Below are 18,814 nucleotides of genomic sequence, written 5' to 3'. Positions count from 1 at the left end.
GACAGAGTCTTGCTCTGTCGCCCAGGCTGGAGTGCGGTGGCGTGATCTCGGCTCACTGCAACCTCTGCCTCCCCAGTTCAGGCAATTCTCCTGTCTCACCCTCCCGAGTAGCTGGGATTACAGGCGCCCACCACACCCAGCTAATTTTTATATTTTTATTTTTTTCATATTTACTTATTTATTTATTTAATTTTTTTTTTTGAGATGGAGTCTCCCTCTGTCGCCCAGGCTGGAGTGCAGTGGCGCAGTCTCGGCTCACTGCAAGCTCCACCTCCCGGGTTCACGCCATTCTCCTGCCTCAGCCTCCCGAGTAGCTGGGACTACAGGCGCCCACCACCACACCCGGCTCATTTTTTGTATTTTTAGTAGAGACGGAGTTTCACCGTGTTAGCCAGGATGGTCTCAATATCCTCACCTCGTGATACCCGCCTGAGCCTCCCAAAGTGCTGGGATTACAGGCGTGAGCCATCGTGTCTGGCCCCTATGCCATTCTTTTTTTTTTCTTTTGAGATGGAGTTTTGCTCTTGTTGCCCAAGCAACTGGAGCTGGAGTGCAGTGGCTCCCAGCCCCCTGTGCCATTCTTAATGTGCTTTATAATACATATACAAAATGAAAATGGGCTGGGCACGGTGGCTCACACTTGTAATCCCAGCTTTTTGGGAGGCAGAGGTGGGTGGGTCACCTGAGGCCAGGAGTTCGAGACCAGCCTGGCCAACATGGTGAAACCCCGTCTCCACTAAAAATACAAAGATTAGCCAGGCGTGGTGGTGGGCGCCTGTAATATCCCAGCTACTCGGGAGGCTGAGGCAGGAGAAATGCTTGAACCCAGGAGGCGGAGGTTGCAGTGAGCTGAGATCACGTCACTGCACTCCAGCCTGGGCAACAGAGCGAGACTCCGTCTCAAGGAAAACCAAAAGAAAAAAAACAAAAACAAAACAATAACACTGAATAAAGTCATAATGGTAAATAACATTCCGTTTCTGCTTGGCTTTTAGCGCCTGCTTCGCGGTTTCCTGCTTGCTGATTGCGTATGGAGCAAGTATACCAAATGGTGAGTGTGCTCTTCCTCCATCTTTTGTCAGGGACTGGGGAGAGAGCGCCCCGAGCTGCTCCCAGACCCACCTGCTCTTGGACACTGTCCTGGGCTTGCTGCTCACTGCTCAAGTTAGAGGGGACACCTGTTAGGCCTCTACTCAGTTACTGACCTCAAATGGACGGCGGGATCAGGGAGCAGCCACCCCAGACAGGAGCTGCCAGGATATGAGCAACTTCCATCTCATCACCAAACCAAGCCAGGCCCTCACTGATGCCAACCTGAGAGGCAAGTTCTAAGAACCAGGCCGGCTGTAGGGGCACGGTCCTCGGTGTGTGCAGAAGTCACGAGCCGAGTCCCCTCCAGGCAGCACAGGCCAAAGCATGAAGGATAGCTTAGAAGCCACCTGGTCCACAACCCTGTTCAGGTGGAGCCGTTGTTTTAAGGATTATAGAGCAAACACCAAAAAAGGACTTGAGTTTCACCGAAATCTCAGCCAGGCTCATCTACTGATTTTCAGGAACCTATATTTTTGGTTTCAGTGAAGTAGCTTCCTTAGGCCTCCTGCTTGCTGCTGTTTCTTTTTTTGTTGATGTTGTTGTTTTGTTTTGTTTTAGAGACAGGGTCTCTCTCTGTCACCCAGGTTGGAGTGCAGTGGTGCAGTCACAGCTTACTGGACCCTGGACCTCCCGGGCTCAAGTGATCGTCCTACTTCAGCCTCCAGAGTAGCTGGGACTGCAGGCACGCACACACACACCTGGCTAATTTTTTTTCTTTTTTTGAGATGGAATCTCCCTCTGTTGCCCAGGCTGGAGTGCAGTGGCGCGATCTCGGCTCACTGCAACCTCCACCTCCCAGGTTCATGCCATTCTCCTGCCTCAGCCTCCTGTGTAGCTGGGACCACAGGCGCCCGCCACCACACCTGGCTAATTTTTTGTATTTTTAGTAGAGACGGGGTTTCACCGTGTTAGCCAAGATGGTCTCCATCTCTTGACCTCGTGATCCACCCGCCTCGGCCTCCCAAAGTGCTGGGATTACAGGTGTGAGCCACCGCGCCTGGCTTCACCTGGCTAATTTTTAACTTTTTTTAGAGATGGGTTCTCATTTTGTTGCCCAGGCTGGTCTTGAACCCCTGGACTCAAGCAATTCTCCTGCTTCAGCCTCCCAAAGTGTTGGGATTCTAGGCGTGAGTCACTGCCTGGACACTGCTAATATTAATTGGAGAAAAGAGGGTGGGTGTGCACCTTTTTCAAGAGCCCACGCTTTGTGAAATAGGCAAGAGGAGGCTGGGCACGGTGGCTCACGCCTGTAATCTTAGCACTTTGGGAGGCTGAGATGGGCAGATCACCAAAGGCCAGGAGTTCGAGACCAGCCTGGCCAACATGGCAAGACATACAAAAATTAGCCGAGTGTGGTGGCGCATGCCTGTAATCCCGGCTACTTGGGAGGCTGAGGCAGGAGAATCACTTGAACCCGGGAGTCAGAGGTTGTAGGAGCCAAGATGGCGCCCTTGCACTCCAGCCTGAGTGACAAGAGCAAAACTCCGTCTCAATTAAAAAAAAGAAAAAGAAAAAGAAATAGGAGGCTAGAGGAGGGATGAGAAAGGGGCAGTTCCACTCCCCAGATGTCAGGTACTAACCCTGGCCTGCATTTACTGGATTTACAGGGAGCCTGCACCGCTCAGGACTCTGAGCCGGTCCCGGCTTCCCAGGAGCTCAGCTGGAGTCTCCTCCACTCACGAGCTTTCCATTTCCCCACAGCTCTCTCTGTGCTCATCTTCATCGCCCTGGCTCTGAATGGCTTTGGTGGGATGTGTATGACCTTCACCTCATTAACAGTGAGTACGGACTTTTTAAAGCTCTGTAGTTCAGTAATCTGCTTCTAAATTTGAGGCCACTTTGATTGCTTTCTATTTCCTTGCCTTCCATGTGCCTGCATGTGCCTGGGTGTCCCAAACAGTAGAGGGGCTATGGGCGAGGTGGCCTGGCAACAGAGCCTGGCAGAGCCTCCTCAGCTGAGGTCCACAGGCAGCAAGGCGTGGCTCTCACAATCCCTTGCCTTTCTTTTTTTTTTCTCTGAGACGGAGTCTTGCTCTGTCGCCCAGGCTGGAGTGCAGTGGCACGATCTCGGTTCACTGCAACCTCCGCCTCCCAGGTTCAAGCGATCCTCCTGCCTCAGCCTCCCGAGTAGCTGGGACTACGGGCATGCGCCACCACACCCGGCTAATTTTTGTATTTTTAGTACAGATGGGGTTTCGCCATGTTGGTCAGGCTGTTCTCAAACTCCTGACCTCAGGTGATCCACCCGCCTCGGCCTCCCAAAGCGCCAGGTGACAGGCGTGAGCCACCTTGCCTGGCCGACATTCCCTGCCTTCTGATCTGGGCTTTGACGCTGAGGAAGCAGCTCACTAGCCTTGTGCCCAGGGAGGCAGAGGCAGGAAGACAAAACGCTGCCGCCCACTTTCTTTTCCTGTTTTCCTCAGCAGCTGTCATCAGGGTCTCCGGGAGCTTCTGCTCATGGAGCAGCCTGAACACCCGCCTCCCGTGGAACTGCCCCAACCTTTGCCTTTGTCCGGAGCCAGACGGAAAACTCAGGGAACACCTGGTCTTCTGCTCCTCTTGTTTCCTCCGTGCCCGGGCATAGACAGTCCCCTGGGGGAGATGTTTTCTCGGGGTACTGAGCACCCCCTTGTTGGGAGTCTCAGGACATCACAAAATGTGCTTCTTCTTGATGTCAGGGAGGCAGAAGGAAGGTGGGGTCGAAAGAAAGAAAGTCAAAAAAGGGGCCGGGTGTGGTGGCTCACACCTGAAATCCCAGCACTTTGGGAGACCGAGGCAGGCGGATCACTTGAGGTCAGGAGTTTGAGACCAGCCTGGCCAGCATGGTGAAACCCTGTCTCTACTAAAAAATACAAAAATTAGCCAGGCGGGTAGTGCATGCCTGTAATCCCAGCTACTCGGAGGCTGAGGCATGAGAATCACTTTAACCAGGGAGGTGGAGGTTGCAGTGAGCAGAGATCACACCACTGCACTCCAGCCTGGAACTCCGTTTAAAAAAAAAAAACGAAAAGGTGGTCATAGGATATGTAAGGACTTAAAAAAAAAATCCAAAAGCCAGAGATCTGTCAAAGTAGCCTTGTCACTTTCCATCTGCCAGGGGCAAAAGGGGCCTCAAGTCACCCGGGGTCACAGGAACTCACACAGGGTAAACAGCAGGAAAAGGAGTACCCAGCAGGCAGATCTTCCCTAAACCAGATAGCGAACAGAGAGAGACCGTGGAGGCACCTCCAAAAAGGCAGAGACAGGGGCTGGGTGCGGCGGCTCACGCCTGTAATCCCAGCACTTTGGGAGGCTGAGGTGGGTGGATCACCTGAGGTCAGGAGTTCAAGACCAGATTGACCAATATAGTGGGACTCTGCCTCTACTAAAAATACAAAATTAGCCAGGTGTGGTGGCGCATGCCTGTAATCCCAGCTACTTGGGAAACTGAGGCAGGAGAATCACTTGAACCCGGGAAGCAGAGGTTGCAATGAGCCAAGATCGCACCACTGCACTCCCGCCCGGGCAACAAGAGCAAAACTCCGTCTCAAAAAAAAAAGAAAGAAAGAAAAATGCAGAGAGGGGAGCCACTGTTGGCAGTCTCCTTCTCTTTCTCTTCTGAAGCTCGGGAACCCCCATCCCAGGGCCTGCAACCCCATAAGCAAATTCCTTCTTCCGAGGAGGCCACTGTAAGAGACAGTAGCTGTGGTTATGGTGAGCAAGGGGCAGCACTGTTTCTCTAACATCTTGTCACTGACCTGCTCCTCTCTACCCACCCCAAAGACCACCGCCCCAGGGCCCTTCTCCCTTTGTTACCGCAAACACAGTCGGAAATCTCCCTCGGCCACTTTGCACAGCTCTCCCATCCGGAATCTGCTCCTCAGCCATTCTGGTAACATTTTCTCAAACTCCAAGATGGTCCTGGCTCTCTGGGGACATAAGCAAGTCTAAGGAGTAGGCATCCACACTCACAAGCACACACAAATGCACACACACTGTCAGAGAGCCCACTCCACCCTCACCTCATGCTTAATGCATAGATCGCAAGGGTTTGGCTAATCTACAGAATTCAAAGACAAAAAAGCAGGCCGGGCACAGTGGCTCACGCCTATAATCCCAGCACTTTGGGAGGCCAAGGTGGGTGGATCACCTGAGGTCAGGAGTTCGAGACCAGCCTGGCCAACATGGCGAAACCCCATTTCTACTAAAAACACAAAAATTAGGGCTAAGCGTGACGGCTCTTGCCTGTAATCCCAGCACTTTGGGAGGCCAAGGCGGGTGGATCACCTGAGGTCAGGAGTTCGAGACCAGCCTGGCCAACATGGCGAAACCCCATCTCTACTAAAAACACAAAAATTAGCTAGGCGTGTGTCAGGTGCCTATAATCCCAGCTACTCAAGAGGCTGAGGCAGGAGAATCACTTGAACCTGGAGGTTGGAGGTTGCAGTGAGTCAAGATCCCATCATTGCACTCCAGCCTGGGTGACAGAGCGAAACTCCATGATATAAATAATATTTCTGAAAGCCCAGGAGCTTCCTATCTGACAGTGCTGGGGTCCTGGAATCCCATGGCAGAAGACTGTTCAAACATCATTTAGTCCCACCCCCTCCCCAGCTTGGAATCTCTGCAGTTTCCTGGCCATAATTTTTCCAGTCTCTCTTGAACAGTGTCAACAAACCAATTAAGAGGGCCTTGGCCAGGCGCAGTGGCTCACTCCTGTAATCCCAGCACTTTGGGAGGCTGAGGCAGGAGAATCGCTTTGAGCTCAGGAGTAAGAGACCAGCCTGGGCAACGTGGTGAAACCGCATCTCTACAAAAAATACAAAAATGACCCAGGAGTGGTGGCACATGCCTGTAATCCCAGCTACTAGGGAGGCTGAGGTGGGAGAATCGCTTGAGCCTGGGAGGCAGAGGTTGCAGTCAGCTGATATCGTGCCACTGCACTCCAGCCTAGGCAACAGAGCAAGACCCTGTCTCAAAAAAAAAAAAAAAAAAAAAAAAAGGAGGGCCTTAATAGTGAGAAACTTCCATGTGTGACATCAAAGCTTTTCTCCCTGTAGTATTCCCATGTACATCTACCTTCCGGACCACAGAAGGGATCTGCTCCGTCTTTCACAGGTTCTTCTGCAGATATCCAAAGCACGCTCACCTTTTTCAATAAGCATTTCTTTTTTTTTTTCTTTTCTTTGAGACAGAGTTTTTGCTCTGTCACCCAGGCTGGAGTGCAATGGCACGATCTCGTCTCACTGCAACCTCCACCCCCGGGGTTCAAGCGATTCTCCTGCCTCAGCCTCCCCAGTAGCTGGGATTACAGGCACGTACTACCACACCTGGCTAGTTTTTGTATTTTTAGTAGAGATGAGGTTTCACCACGTTGGCCAAGCTGGTGTCGAACTCTTGACCTCAGGTGATCCACCCACTTCGGCCTTCCAAAGTGCTAAGAATACAGGGGTGAGCCACCATGCCCGGCCACCAACAACCATTTCATAAGAGGCAGTCTCCAGTCCTCTCCCAAACCTGGTTACCACCTCTGGACCCATCCTATGCATTGGTTTCCTCAGCACGTAAGAAGTGTTCAGGCCAGGATGGAATACAGCAGAGCTGTCACCTCCATTGTCCTAGACACTGTACTCCTCTTAATGCAACCTAAGGTCAAACTTCAACATCCACACATCACACTGTCAACCCTGAGCAGAGCACCCCCAGAAGCCTGAGGTTTTCTACGCATGCTGTTGCACAGCCACACTTCCTAGACTCTACGCTCAAAGAACCTGGGCTAAGGCCTCCTCAAACCTGGCCACACACTGAGGAGCCTGTGCAGATTCTCAGGCCTCACCTTAGACTCACTGGTGCTGACAGTAGTCAATGACCATGTGCTGAGCTGAGTCGCATGGAGGCCCCCACACTGGGGTCTCCACCTAGACTCACCTGCAGGCGCCAGATACGCTCACTCTCCTTGGAGACGTTCTCCACAGTCTCGCCCATCAGAGCAATGAGCATGTTGAGGAGCAGAACGAAGGTGAGGATGACGTAGGTGATGAGCAGGAACAGAAAGAGAATGGGATACTTGGAGTTCTGCTGGATGTTCAGGTCACCCAGGCCTATGGTGAGCTTGAAGAGTTCCAGCACTGCGTCGCTGAAGCTGCCGTAGGAGCTGCAGTCCTTGTTGTCTTTGGCACACTTCTCGATCAGCGAGGCCAGGGCTAAGGGAACATAACAGGGTGCTCTCCTCAGCTCTCCGCCTGGTGAATTACTCTACAAGCTTGCATGGATTTGCCCACATGACAAGCCTGCTGCCTCTTTCTCTCTAGCCATTAAATCCCATCTCCAGCTTCAGGTCCTCCCAAAGCCTCATAAGGCTGGCTTCTCTGCCCTGGCCTCCTGCAGAAAGCCCTTCTACCTAACAAAGCCCAGAGTCTTCTCTCCTTCCTCTACCCCACAGTCTGCCCTTGATCACTTGCAGCCTTGCAGAGCTGCTAATTATAATCCATGTGTGTGTCCCTGGCTCCCCAGCTAGTCTTTGAGCTCCTGACTTCCTCCAGCTAGAGGTCGTGGCCAGGGCTCCAAAAGGCCCTGGAGAGGGGTGGGCAGAAGAGCAGACCCACCTTTCTCTTGAGGAAGCAGCCACCATCCCCAGGAAGAGCAGATGGGGGCACACAGGCAGAGTCCCCGCGTGCTGTAGAGCAGGGCCAGCAGATCTGTACTCAGCCTCAGCCCCAGGGGAGCTGCAAGATACACTGAGACCCTCACGGGTTTGGCTCTGTGTCCCCACCCAAATCTCATGTGGAATTGTAATCCTCCTGTGTCAAGGGAGGAACCTGGTGGGAGGGGATGGGATGTGGGGACAGTTTCCCCCCTGCTGCTCCCCGGATGGTGAGGGAGTTCTCAGGAGAGCTGATGGTTTGAAAGTGGGGCACTTCCTGGTTCTCCACTCACTCCCTCCTGCTGCCTTGTGGAGAAGGTGCCTGCTTCCCCTTCGCCTTCTGCCATGGTTGTAAGTTCCCTGAACTGGGAGTCAATTAAACCTCTTTCCTTTATCAATTACCTAGTCTCAAGTATTTCTTTATAGCAGTGTGAAAACGAACGAATACCCCTTCCCTGAGACCCTTCTCCTTAGGCAACCAGCTGCCCCCATGCTCCTCTCTGCCCCCTGTTCTTTCTTTTCCCCTCATGAGGCCCAAGTGATAAACAGGGCCAGCCCCAGCCCCAGCCTACCGCAGGCCTGTGTGGCTGCTGGAAAGGCTGTGCTCCTTTCCTCTCCCCGAGCCTGCCTGATATGCTTTCTGGATCCTGGAGAAAACTGACCCACTATTCTCATACTGGAGCAACATCTTCCAAGACCTCAAAAAGCTGTACCATTTGAGCCAATCTTTTTTCTTGTATCCACTTGCTAGAGCTGTCATTGGGAGAGTCCTAGAGGGTCGTGCCAATGGATGAGTGGATGGATGGACAGTAGTCCAGGGATGATGTCCCTGTCTGTCCTGAACCGGGCCCTTCCTCCAATGAGAAGCCTTCCTGAGTGAGTATACTGTCATCCCTTGGTATCCATGGAGGATTAGTTCTAGGGTCCCGGGAAATGCCAAAATCCATGGATGCTCAAGTCTCTGATATAACATGGCGTAGTACTTACGTATAAGCTATGCACATCCTCCCGTAGACATTAGACCATTACTAGATTATTTATGATATGTAATACGATGCAGATGCTACATAAATGGTTGTGATACTGTATTCTTTAGGGACTGATGACAAGAACAAAGTCTGCACATGTTCAATAGAAACATAACCATCCAATTTATTTTCTGAATATTTTCCATCTGCTGTTGCTGAATCTACAGATGCAGAGCTCCTGGATACGAGAGCCAAGTGTGCTTTGAGAGTCGGGTGGGTGAGGTTGCTAATGAGTACAGGGGAGCAGGTGTTGATCAGGAGGGCCCTGCACTGGGGCATCTGGACGTCCTGCCTCAGGACTTGAGACTCCGTTTGGATGGCACAGGCAGACTCAGCCCAGGTCAAAGCCCTCCCCTTGAAGGTTCATTTTATCCCGAGCTCTTTCTGGCCCCTGGAATTTGGCATGCCCTAGGCCCTGGGTGGAAGGACAGATGAGCCAGGTTTTAGATAACGTGTCTAGAAGAGTGAGCCCCTACTGTGTGCCCGGCACTTTCCCCACAGGATCCTCTAGCTAGAATAGCCAAGGGTCATGGAGAGAAATACGCAGTTAAAACGTCAGGAATGAAAAAGCGATACCATTAGAGACGCTCAAAAGACCATTGGGTAATAGTATTAGCATTTGTATTCTGAGATCCAACAGCAGCAGTCACTTCCCTCCACCCCTATGTGTATCCCAGGACCACCCTGGGTGGGGAGGGCTGAGGTTAGGGAGCACCCACGGATGCTCTGATGCCGGCCCTGGGCCTCGGGGGTGACAGTGATGAGGAACTGGGTGCACACACGAGTGGGGCAGCCGGGCCTGGCCAGAGAAGCAACACACACGTGCACAGACGTGTTTACCCACGTACGCGTGTGCACGCACGTGCACAAACACATTGCGGGCAGACATGTTGACGCCCCAGGCAGCGGAGGACCCTGACTCTGGTCCCTGCTGACCCGGGCAAGGCCCCGTTGTGATGCGTGCCATGACCTCAGAATGCCACTGGTGCTTAGCATCTATCCGCTCTCCGGCCTGCCTTCTGTGTTCTCCGGCAGTTACACACAGGCAGTGGGGTTTGTGAGCACCAGTTTTCTGGTTTCTCCCTGAGGTTTTCTCCCTGAGAGGCATACGTAACCCAGGCCAGCTGATCAGAATCAGGTGAGTGTGACCTGCTCTCTTCCCTCCAGGCTGACTTGGGGACAGTGGCTATGGTATGGGCGGTGTTGGCCTCTGGGCAGCTACTGAGGAGGAGGGTCATCCCTGAGCACTCACAGGGAGCCCGTTCTACACTGCCTGTGTAGATGATTTTCTCTTTTGTCCTCACGGTGGCTTCGTAGAGTGGGTGCTGTTCCCGAATGTACCCATTCGACAGGTGAGACGTCTGGGGTCAGAGAGGCGGTAACCGGCCCGAAAATCCAGACATGACCCTGGGTTTTGCTCTCAGCCCTGCTGTGTGCCGTGCTAGACTTCAGGCCTCAACCCTGTGACCTCCCTGCTCGAGATCCCAAATCTGCCCAGATTTCCGATCCCGATGGGGCAGAGCCTGGCCCTGGCAGAGACACTGAGGTTAGGGAGCACCCATGGATGCTCTGATGCTGGCCCTGGGCCTCGGGGGTGACAGTGATGAGGAACTGGGTGCACACATGAGTGGGGCAGCCGGGCCTGGCCAGAGAAGCAACACACACGTGCACAGACGTGTTTACCCACGTACGCGTGTGCACGCACGTGCACACATTGCAGGCAGGCATGTTGATGCCCCAGGCAGTGGAGGACCCTGACTCTGGGCCCTGCTGACCCGGGCAAGGCCCCGTTGTGATGCGTGCCATGACCTCAGAATGCCACGGTGGGTGGGGAGGAGGGAAGGGTCCTCAGAACACACCTGGGGCCTAAACTGGGTCCTGATGGTCACTGTGGGACCCACCGGACACACACGGTCCCTTGTCTGGGAGTGGCATGGTGAGCCTTCTGCCCTTGGGCAGTTGTGGAAAGTGAAGGAGCCCTGGAGGGCTGGCTGTGGGGAGACCATCTTCCCTTGTGTTCGAAGGGGTCCAGGCACTGGGCTTCTCCCCAAGTATTTCTTATTCTGTCTGGCCTCGCTTTCCTTTTGCCCTGAGTATTCTCAGGAGGGACGGTCCATCTAGATGTTCTCCAGGAGCAAGGACCCACTGTTCTTCATCATTGACCCAGGAAAATGAAGCCCCCTCCTATAGGGACAGCTCAGAATGGTGGAGTCCACAGTCCCTCCCCGAGAGATGTGGTTTCCATGAGCGCAGTGGCTGCTTTGGAGACAGTAGATCATTTTCATCCCTCATCCCCAAAACCAAACACACTCCCGCTCAAATGGCGTTATTCCTAAAGCAGCTTCACTGGTTAGACCGAAGGGCCACGGTAGCCCAAGTGATGAGCGAGGTAGAACGGAGCAGTCAGGAGAGACCTTGTTCCCCATAGGAAACTGGGCATCTCTGTGGCCCTGAGTATCCCAGGAGGCTGATCGTACAGAGACCTCTGGTGCCTGACCCCAGTTCACATCCACAACCCTGGAATAGCCCATCACAGGCCCTTCACCCTTGGCAGGTGGACACCGTTCAACCTGCTGGGGCAGGTATGTGCCCGTTTCATGGCATAAGGGGAAAACGGGATTCTCTGTCCAGGTCCCACTCTTCTCGAGTCCTTGGGAAGATGCTCACCCCTGCTTGCGGCTTCAGACTGCAGAGACCCATGGAGGTGTGGGCCATGGGGTTTGGCCCCTTTTTACCAGAGTGCAATGGTGGAATGAAGGTTACACAACCAACCAGCATCTGGGAGCCCGGTGGGAGCGGTTCAGGTGTTCTCCGAAGCTGTCGGGTACAGTGTAACCTTTAGCCAATTTTGTCTCACAGGATGAACGTGGTGGAGGATGTAGATAGTTGGCGGGCGCAGGAGCGAGAGGACGTCATCAGGAAATATGAACAGGTACAGTTCGGTCTGCTTCTTGGAGGGAGGCCTCTTCCAGTGCGCCCTGGTCAAAGGGTCCTGGGTTCCCTAGGAGCACAGGGCAGGGACGGGTGGCCAATACCCCCAGGCCCTTGCACCCTTTACCTTGGACCCCTCACCAAGGCTCCCTCTGGGTTACAGGGGCACCAAGCTGGGCTGCCAGAGGACAAGGGGCCTGTACTCATCGGAATGTTCGAACACATGGATCCGTTTGGGATTGTGCAGTGAGTCCTCTGTGCTCCCCTCACCCCTAAAGCATCTGTCTCAGCTCAGGGATGGGTTTGCTTTTAGAAAGGCCTTTCTGACACAGGACATGTCTCGCCAGCTCGGGTCAACCTCCTTTCCAGGGTCAGAACTCCCCCCTGGCTCCCCTGCAGGTCCAGCCCGAGGTTGTTGTTAGGCCAGAGGTGCAAGGCCCATCTAGGGAGCCGGTGGGAATGGAGACTGGGCTAGGTCAGGCCCCTGGGCTCTCAGCAGTTCTGTCGGCAAGTCAGCACAAGAGGAGCGGGGCAGCCTGAGGGTCTGGCCCTGTCTACCAGGAGACAACCCCAGTGAGATCCAAGGGTTGTGGCCACAGCCTCGGGGCTGTTGTCCAGCAGGTCTCTCAGAGCCCACCTGCCCCTGTCCTCCCCCATTTCCCTAGAGCTACAGCCCTCACTGTCCCCATGGGGAAGGGAGAAAGGTGTGGGGACAGTGGGGGCCTTGGCCCTAAGAGAATGGGGGAGAAGACGGGCAGGGCCCCGCTCTAGGCATCTCAGGGTGAGGCCGGGGAGGCAGCAGGGCTTGTGACTAAAGACCCTGGGTCTGGTGCTGGGAAGGGATCTGGGGCCAGGTAAGAGGAGCCCAGCCTGGAGCCCATCCCTCAGGGATCAGAGGATGGAGAGACAGCGGATCCCAGGGGAAGTAGGGTGGGAGGGAGCTGATGAGCCGTGCCACTTCTGAAATGCAGGGTGTGTGGCTCAGATGCAGGGAGAGGCAGGTGGATGCTGGGGGGTCAGAGCCTGCAAGAGCCTTGGGGCTGTCAAGTGGGATGGGCCCCTGGTGCACCCAGAGTACACCGGGCAGGTCTCAGGGCAGCCTCCCTTGACCCTGGCGGGGTGATGTGGCCAATCCCTGAGGGATTCCTGTCAGGGCCCAGTCGCCCACCTTGGGCGGCCCCCATCCCATCTCAAGGCTGACCTTTCTCAGCTCCAGCAGTAAGCACCACCTCGAGTCCAGGATGGGCAGCCCCATTGTGCAGCCTGACCAGCCCCCACGCCAGGGGCCCCGGTAACCCCGGCCAGGCAGTCCCCGCACTCCTTCTCCCAGGTCCTGCCCCTCCTGGGAGTCAGCCCCACAGGAAGGCCCTTGTCCTCCCTTCCCTGTGCCTTCTCCCGGGCTGAGCCCTGAGCTGGGTAGGGACAGAGCCAGTCCTTTCTGGGGGTCGGCTCCCAGGCTGGGGTGGCTCCAGGCCCTGTGCAGGTCCTCAGCGCTGCCTGGGTTGCCTTACAGTGAGATGGAGCTGCCTTCTCTGACTGCGCGGGAGGCAAAGGTAAGAGCCTGATGCATGGAGGGGCTGGTCCAGGGACGTAGGGACTGGGCGGGTGGTCAGTGAGGCAGAGGAAGCAGCCGGCCTGGGCGGTGGCGGGTGAGGGCAACACTCTGTCACTGGGAGGGGCAGCAGAGACCTGACCCCAGGTTGATTTAACTTTGGCAGTTTGATACAATTCCAAAGTGAGAACCACAGTCCTGGCTTGAGGGTGGCTGCCCGCTTGTGTCAGGACCCCACCGAGAGGCTGGGACCTAAGACTGGTGTGTCTGTGGCCCGAGGATGGCACATCCCGGGGTCCCAAAGCCAGCCCACTGGTGCTCATTTGCTCAAAGGCTCTCAGCCCTTAGGGTCTGCCCTTCCCTGGCTCCTTCCAGCTGGGTCCCACCAGGGCTCCAGAGCCCAAGACCCAGCATCCACGGGCAGCTCTGGGAAGCCCGGCAGCTCCACTAACTCCAACATTCCTCATTTGACAGCGAATTCGGCGGGAGACAAGGAGAAACAGCAAGTGGCTGGAGATGCTGGGCGAATGGGAGACGTACAAGAACAGTGAAAAGGTAATGTGTGGAGGGAGAGGCCCCCGGAAGCACTCTCTGCAGAGACAGGGGACAGGCACCCATGGCTGTGGCCTGGCACCGTCAGCCTCTCAGAGGGCGGGTGGCACACTGTCCTCGCCCGGAGGACTGCAGGCCTGGTCGCCAGATTGCCTGCCTATTCGTGCAAGCGTCACCTTGCTGGGAGGGAATCTGAATCTAGGGCTCGGACCACCTGGAGTTCAAGGCTAGGGATGTCCTGGTGACCCCAAGGAAGAAAAAGGTTCAGATCAGAGTTTCAACTCTGAGTGTCCATCCACTCTTTCAGTCCTGGGAAGGGAGACCGTGTCCCAGCTCGATCTCACCTCTACTGAGGAATCATGGGGCCAAAACCGACAATTCCCAGAATCCCCGGGCTCTGGTCCTCACTGGGGTCACCCCGTGGCCTGTGACACCAGACTGTTTTCTGCCCACAGCTCGTAGATCGCATATACGAGGGAATTCCCACGAACATCCGGGGCCCGGCGTGGTCAGTCCTCCTGAACATTCAGGAAATCAAGTTAAAAAACCCCAGCAAATACAAGGTACGCTCAGCCAGAGCACAACAAACAGGACAAGCCGTGTCAGGGGTCCAGGTCTCCAGCTGGAGGGAACGCCAAGCCCACCCTGGGGGGTGGGGTGAGGGGGAAGGTCAGATGAACACCCTGGGCACAGATGGTGATACAGTCACCACAGACAGAAAAACTCGGCTCTGGTGACCCTCCCTGGCTTCAGTAACAAGCCAAAAAGCAGCTTTCTGCAGAAGGAAGCCTTCTTTCCCAAAGTGCTGACTGTGGGCCGACTGCCATTTGGGGCAGGGAGTCTTCCATCTGTTCTGAGGCTGCTTCCTTCTCTTGGCCCTGCCCTACAGCTCGTGAAGCAGAAGGGCAAGAGGTCATCTGAACACATCCACCAGATCGACCGGGATGTTAGCAGGACTCTCCAGAACCATGTCTTCTTCAGGCATCGATATGGAGCCAGGTAAGCCTACGGGAGCCACAGGGTCCCAGTGGAGATGGGGTGAACGAGAGGGATGGGGACTTCCCCGGAGCAGAAGCCAGGGTCACCCAGGAGGGATGACAGAGCTGCCAAGAGCTCTCCTGGCCCAGGGAGCAGCCGGTACCATGAACCGAGCACCTCCCTGTTTCCAAGCCCTGGGCCAGGCTGGAACATGTGGGGCCGGAGCCCAGGAGGATCCTGAGGAGACAGAAGACAGCAAAGAAAATCATGCACAATGGTGAAAGGTGCTCTCCCTGACCCACGGGGACCCGTGGTAGGACCCACGGGAGGGTGGCAGGATTGAGGGCCCATGAGCCTACCCAGACAACACTGACAGCACCAAACGCTGGGAGAATTATGGGCCCTGGAAACTCTCATCCAGGTCTGCTGGGAACATGACACGGCACAGCCACGTTGGCAGCCAGTTGGGCAGTGGCTCACAAAGCTCAATGGACTTGAACCACGTGTCCCCAAGGTGTCACAGATATGGAACCCACTGATTTGGAAACTGACATCCACATGAAACCTGCATGCCAGGTTCACTGCTTGATTCACCGTCACTCACACAGCGAGCCTTCGGGGACGGCCTTCAACACGTCGTGGGGAGAGCAAGGCTGGTCCTCCCTTCAAACAGAAGACCCAGTGAGAAAAGGGAACGAGCCAGTGATGCCCACACGAACGTGGGTGGATCCTAGATGCATTTTGCTAAGGGAAAGAAGCCAGACCCAATAAGCTACCACAGTAGCATTCCCATTCCTAGGCCATTCTGGAAAAGGCCAAACCACAGGGACTGAAAAGCAGTCTGGGTGGCCAGGGGCTGAGGAACCGGGGAGAGGCTGGGTGCATAGGGGCCACTCTGGAGACTTGGAGGATGAAGGAGTCACTCCAGGAGGGGCTGGAGCGGTGGCCAGGAGACTCCGCACGTTGGTTTGGAACTGTGGAGGAACTGTACACCCAGAGACTGAACTGGCATGTGCGCAAACTGAAAAAAAAAAAAAAAAAAAAAATCATTCAGAGTGAAAAGGATCGGTCAACTCACTACAACTGGGCTATTTGCATGTCACGGATGTGGATTTTACTGAAACATTTCTTCAACAGTCTCAGGCCCTGAAGAGCTCACTGCTTATCTGGTGAATCATCTGAACCTGAAATGGGATTTGTCGTTAGGATTTGTAGACAAAGTGAAAGTAACAGCGTCTGCACAAACCAAACCATAGCCCCCTTTCTCTGTTTCCTAGGCAGCGGGAACTCTTCTACATCCTCCTGGCATCTGCGGAGTATAACCCGGTGAGTATTCCCGGCAGTGAGGTTCCCGGGCCGTATTTCCACATTCACAGGAGTGGGTGTCTGGTGGGGGTGTCATTGCTTCTTTTAAAGTTAGTATTTGTGACCCACCAGGTTATAGGAGGTAGGATTCCAGCTCCCCGCTGGCATAAACCTCCAAGCAAGGGGGTGGTCTCAAGGGGTCAAGCTGAGACACAAAGGAGTTGGGGCCTGGACTCCTGGTGTCACCTGGGCCTGACCACCACTTCTCAGAACAAGAAATGACGCCCTCCTCCTGGGGCTGCCCCAAAGCCTGGGAGCTTGGCAGCGTCACACGCAGGATGGTGGTCTCAGGAGACATTTTGGACAAGGTGCTGAAGTGCCTGATGGACTTGGCTCTTGTCATGAAATGAATTTGCATCCTGAGGAAGCCTCTTCATCAGAGGAAGCCTGTCCAGTCACCTCTGCCCTCTCCAATGACATGAGTCCTCCCAGGTGACCTCAGCCCTCCCAGCTGATGTCCTTCCATGGTGACTCTGGCTCTTGCAGGAGGTGGGCTACCACAGGAACCTGAGCCACATCGCCCCCTTGTTCCTCCTGTATCTGCCTGAGGAGGACGCATTCTGGGCACTGGTGCAGCTGCTGGCCAGTGAGAGGCACTCCCTGCAGGGTAGGTGAACAGCTGCCCCTGGGGCCTCACGCAGCCAGACCCGGGGACGGCCACCGTGGCCAGGTGATCTCGGCTTTCAGCCAAGGCACTCTCCTTGTGTCGCCGGCTCGTTGGGAGCCTTTAGGACGTCTCTGCTGAGGGTCCCACAGGAGTCCGCAGCCGACCCCCCACAGCCCAAGTCAGACACCTTTCAACCCCATCAGCAGAGGGCATCTCATCCTCCCCGTGGCCACCCTCTGTGTCCCGGAGCCACGCCCTCCGGCTCTGATTCTGTGCAGCTGACTCTCCCCTCCCTGAGAGTCCTCCTGCCCTCCAACTGCCAGGGCTCCCGCTGCCCTTGGTGCACACGAATGGGCCGAGCAAGCCCAGGTGGCAGCATCTCCCCATCCCGTGTCCCCTGGCCCGACCCCACTTCCAGGAGATGACCAGGAAGCCCAGTACCCACGCTGTTCTGGCCACCCTATTGTGACCTCACAGTCAGCCTTGCCCTTTTTGCACCCTGGCCCAGGAGGCCTCCAGGGGAACCTCCAGCCAGGCTCCAGGGGATGTTCCCGCCCCACCTCCCCAGGGTAAAGGCCGCATGGTGGGGTCACCAGATGGGAGGGTGGGAGGTCTTCAGGTTTGGGAGCCTCTCAAGCTGTCCAGCTCTTGCAGCTGATGGCTCCACATCTTGGGAGAAGTCTCTGATTTCATGATGGGCTGGGGGCTTCTCAGGATTCCACAGCCCAAATGGCGGGACAGTCCAGGGGCTCCAAGACCATCAGGAGCATGTGGTACCCACGTCACAACCCAAGACCATGTGGCATCTGGTGAGTTTATGGTCCCCTCGGCTCTTCCCCAGAGGCCCTGCATCCCGTGGGGCTGGAGGAGCAGGGGGGCTGGAGCCCCTCGTGGGGCTGGTGACTGGCTGAGTCCCAGCCAGGGCCTGACCTGGGATGCCGGGTTCTGCATGGGCTGGGAGTTGGTTTCCTTTCCTGCCCTGGAGGAGACAGAGGCACAGGGATGGGGCCCCAGCTCCCGCAGAGCAGGGCAAAGGGCAGTGTGTCCACCGAGAGTGCGGGAAGGGGACGGTGTGGCGGGGAGCCCTGGACACTGCCCAGTGTTCTGCACTAGGCATAGGTTCTTCAGAGGCCCTGGAAGAGGGAGGTTTTTAGGGCAGCCCAGTGGCCTGAGCACCTCTGTTGCTCCCATCAGGACCAGGACATAGACGCTGGTCTATGCGGGCAGTGTTTCTCGTTAGGCTGGCTTCTCCGGATGTTAATGAAGGTAAGGTGGCATAGGGAGACCCTGGCTCAGGGACCCTCGTTGCCCTGCAGTGCCCTGCTTCCTCAGTCCGGCAGTCTGGTTCACCCCAGCCCACAGGAGGCTCAGGCGGGTCCCCGAAGGACACGCAAGCAAAACCCTCTGCCTAAGAGGGGTCATCCCAGGGCAATGGCTGGGGCTCAGGCCCAGCCTCATGGGCAGACTGCGCCAGGACCCGACTCGAGAGGGCTCAGGGAAGCCTCAAGCGCTGGGCAGGCCCCTCTCTCCAGGAGCCACATCTCCACTCATATGAGTGCCCCCCATGAGGAGCTGCAAGACCTTGCCTGATCCAGCGTCCTGGAGGGCCCAGGCGACGCTCATGGGGAAGGCCACTGACTCTGGGGACTGAAACCCCAATGGGCACATCTCGAGCCACCAGTCCCAGCCTGGAAGGGCCAGGTTCTCCCACGCCTGCTGTCTCCACAGATCTCTCTCGGGCTGACCCTGCGCCTGTGGGACGTGTACCTGCTACAAGGAAAACAAGCACGGATGCCCATGACCACCATTGCGTTCGAGGTGCAGAAGAGTAAGTCTACGTGTGCCTAATGGGGCCTGGGGAGCCCCGGGGTCAGACCCCGACTGGCCCGAAGGCAGCTTCCTCACACTGTCCTCACGATCCCCTGTTCTGGCTCAGAGGGAGGTCTGGCCAGGTGGGCCGGGAAGGGCACTGTGACAGCGAGCCCATCCGCCACATGACCCAGATGAAAGTCAGGAGTGTGGCGGGCACTTCCCTGTCCAGATCGCCCCCCAGTCACAGCCTCCTGTGCACATCTGGACCCCGGGGG

The 18,814-nt window shown here is 55.8% G+C and overlaps 1 protein-coding gene across 2 annotated transcripts in view; it reads left to right on the top strand.

The window, feature by feature from the left end:
- LOC129477062 (TBC1 domain family member 3B-like) overlaps positions 1-18,814 on the top strand; it is a 35,827-nt gene that overhangs the window by 12,255 nt on the left and 4,758 nt on the right. The window contains exons 4-17 of one of the 2 annotated variants that reach the window (XM_063629667.1): positions 996-1,051; positions 2,794-2,870; positions 8,466-8,590; positions 11,602-11,674; positions 11,837-11,919; positions 13,187-13,226; positions 13,700-13,780; positions 14,233-14,340; positions 14,667-14,776; positions 16,033-16,081; positions 16,607-16,727; positions 17,442-17,536; positions 17,922-17,993; positions 18,456-18,555. In XM_063629667.1, coding sequence (XP_063485737.1) covers positions 996-1,051; positions 2,794-2,870; positions 8,466-8,590; positions 11,602-11,674; positions 11,837-11,919; positions 13,187-13,226; positions 13,700-13,780; positions 14,233-14,340; positions 14,667-14,776; positions 16,033-16,081; positions 16,607-16,727; positions 17,442-17,536; positions 17,922-17,993; positions 18,456-18,555 — 1,190 coding nt within the window. The remainder of the gene's footprint in view (positions 1-995; positions 1,052-2,793; positions 2,871-8,465; positions 8,591-11,601; positions 11,675-11,836; positions 11,920-13,186; positions 13,227-13,699; positions 13,781-14,232; positions 14,341-14,666; positions 14,777-16,032; positions 16,082-16,606; positions 16,728-17,441; positions 17,537-17,921; positions 17,994-18,455; positions 18,556-18,814) is intronic. The other variant, XM_063629668.1, reaches the window with a different exon arrangement.

This window comes from Symphalangus syndactylus, chromosome 20 (genome assembly GCF_028878055.3).
Source record: "Symphalangus syndactylus isolate Jambi chromosome 20, NHGRI_mSymSyn1-v2.1_pri, whole genome shotgun sequence".
Classification (NCBI taxonomy): Eukaryota; Metazoa; Chordata; class Mammalia; order Primates; family Hylobatidae; genus Symphalangus; species Symphalangus syndactylus.
Note: the sequence above shows the minus strand (reverse complement) of the source record. Positions and strands in the feature narration are given on the sequence as shown.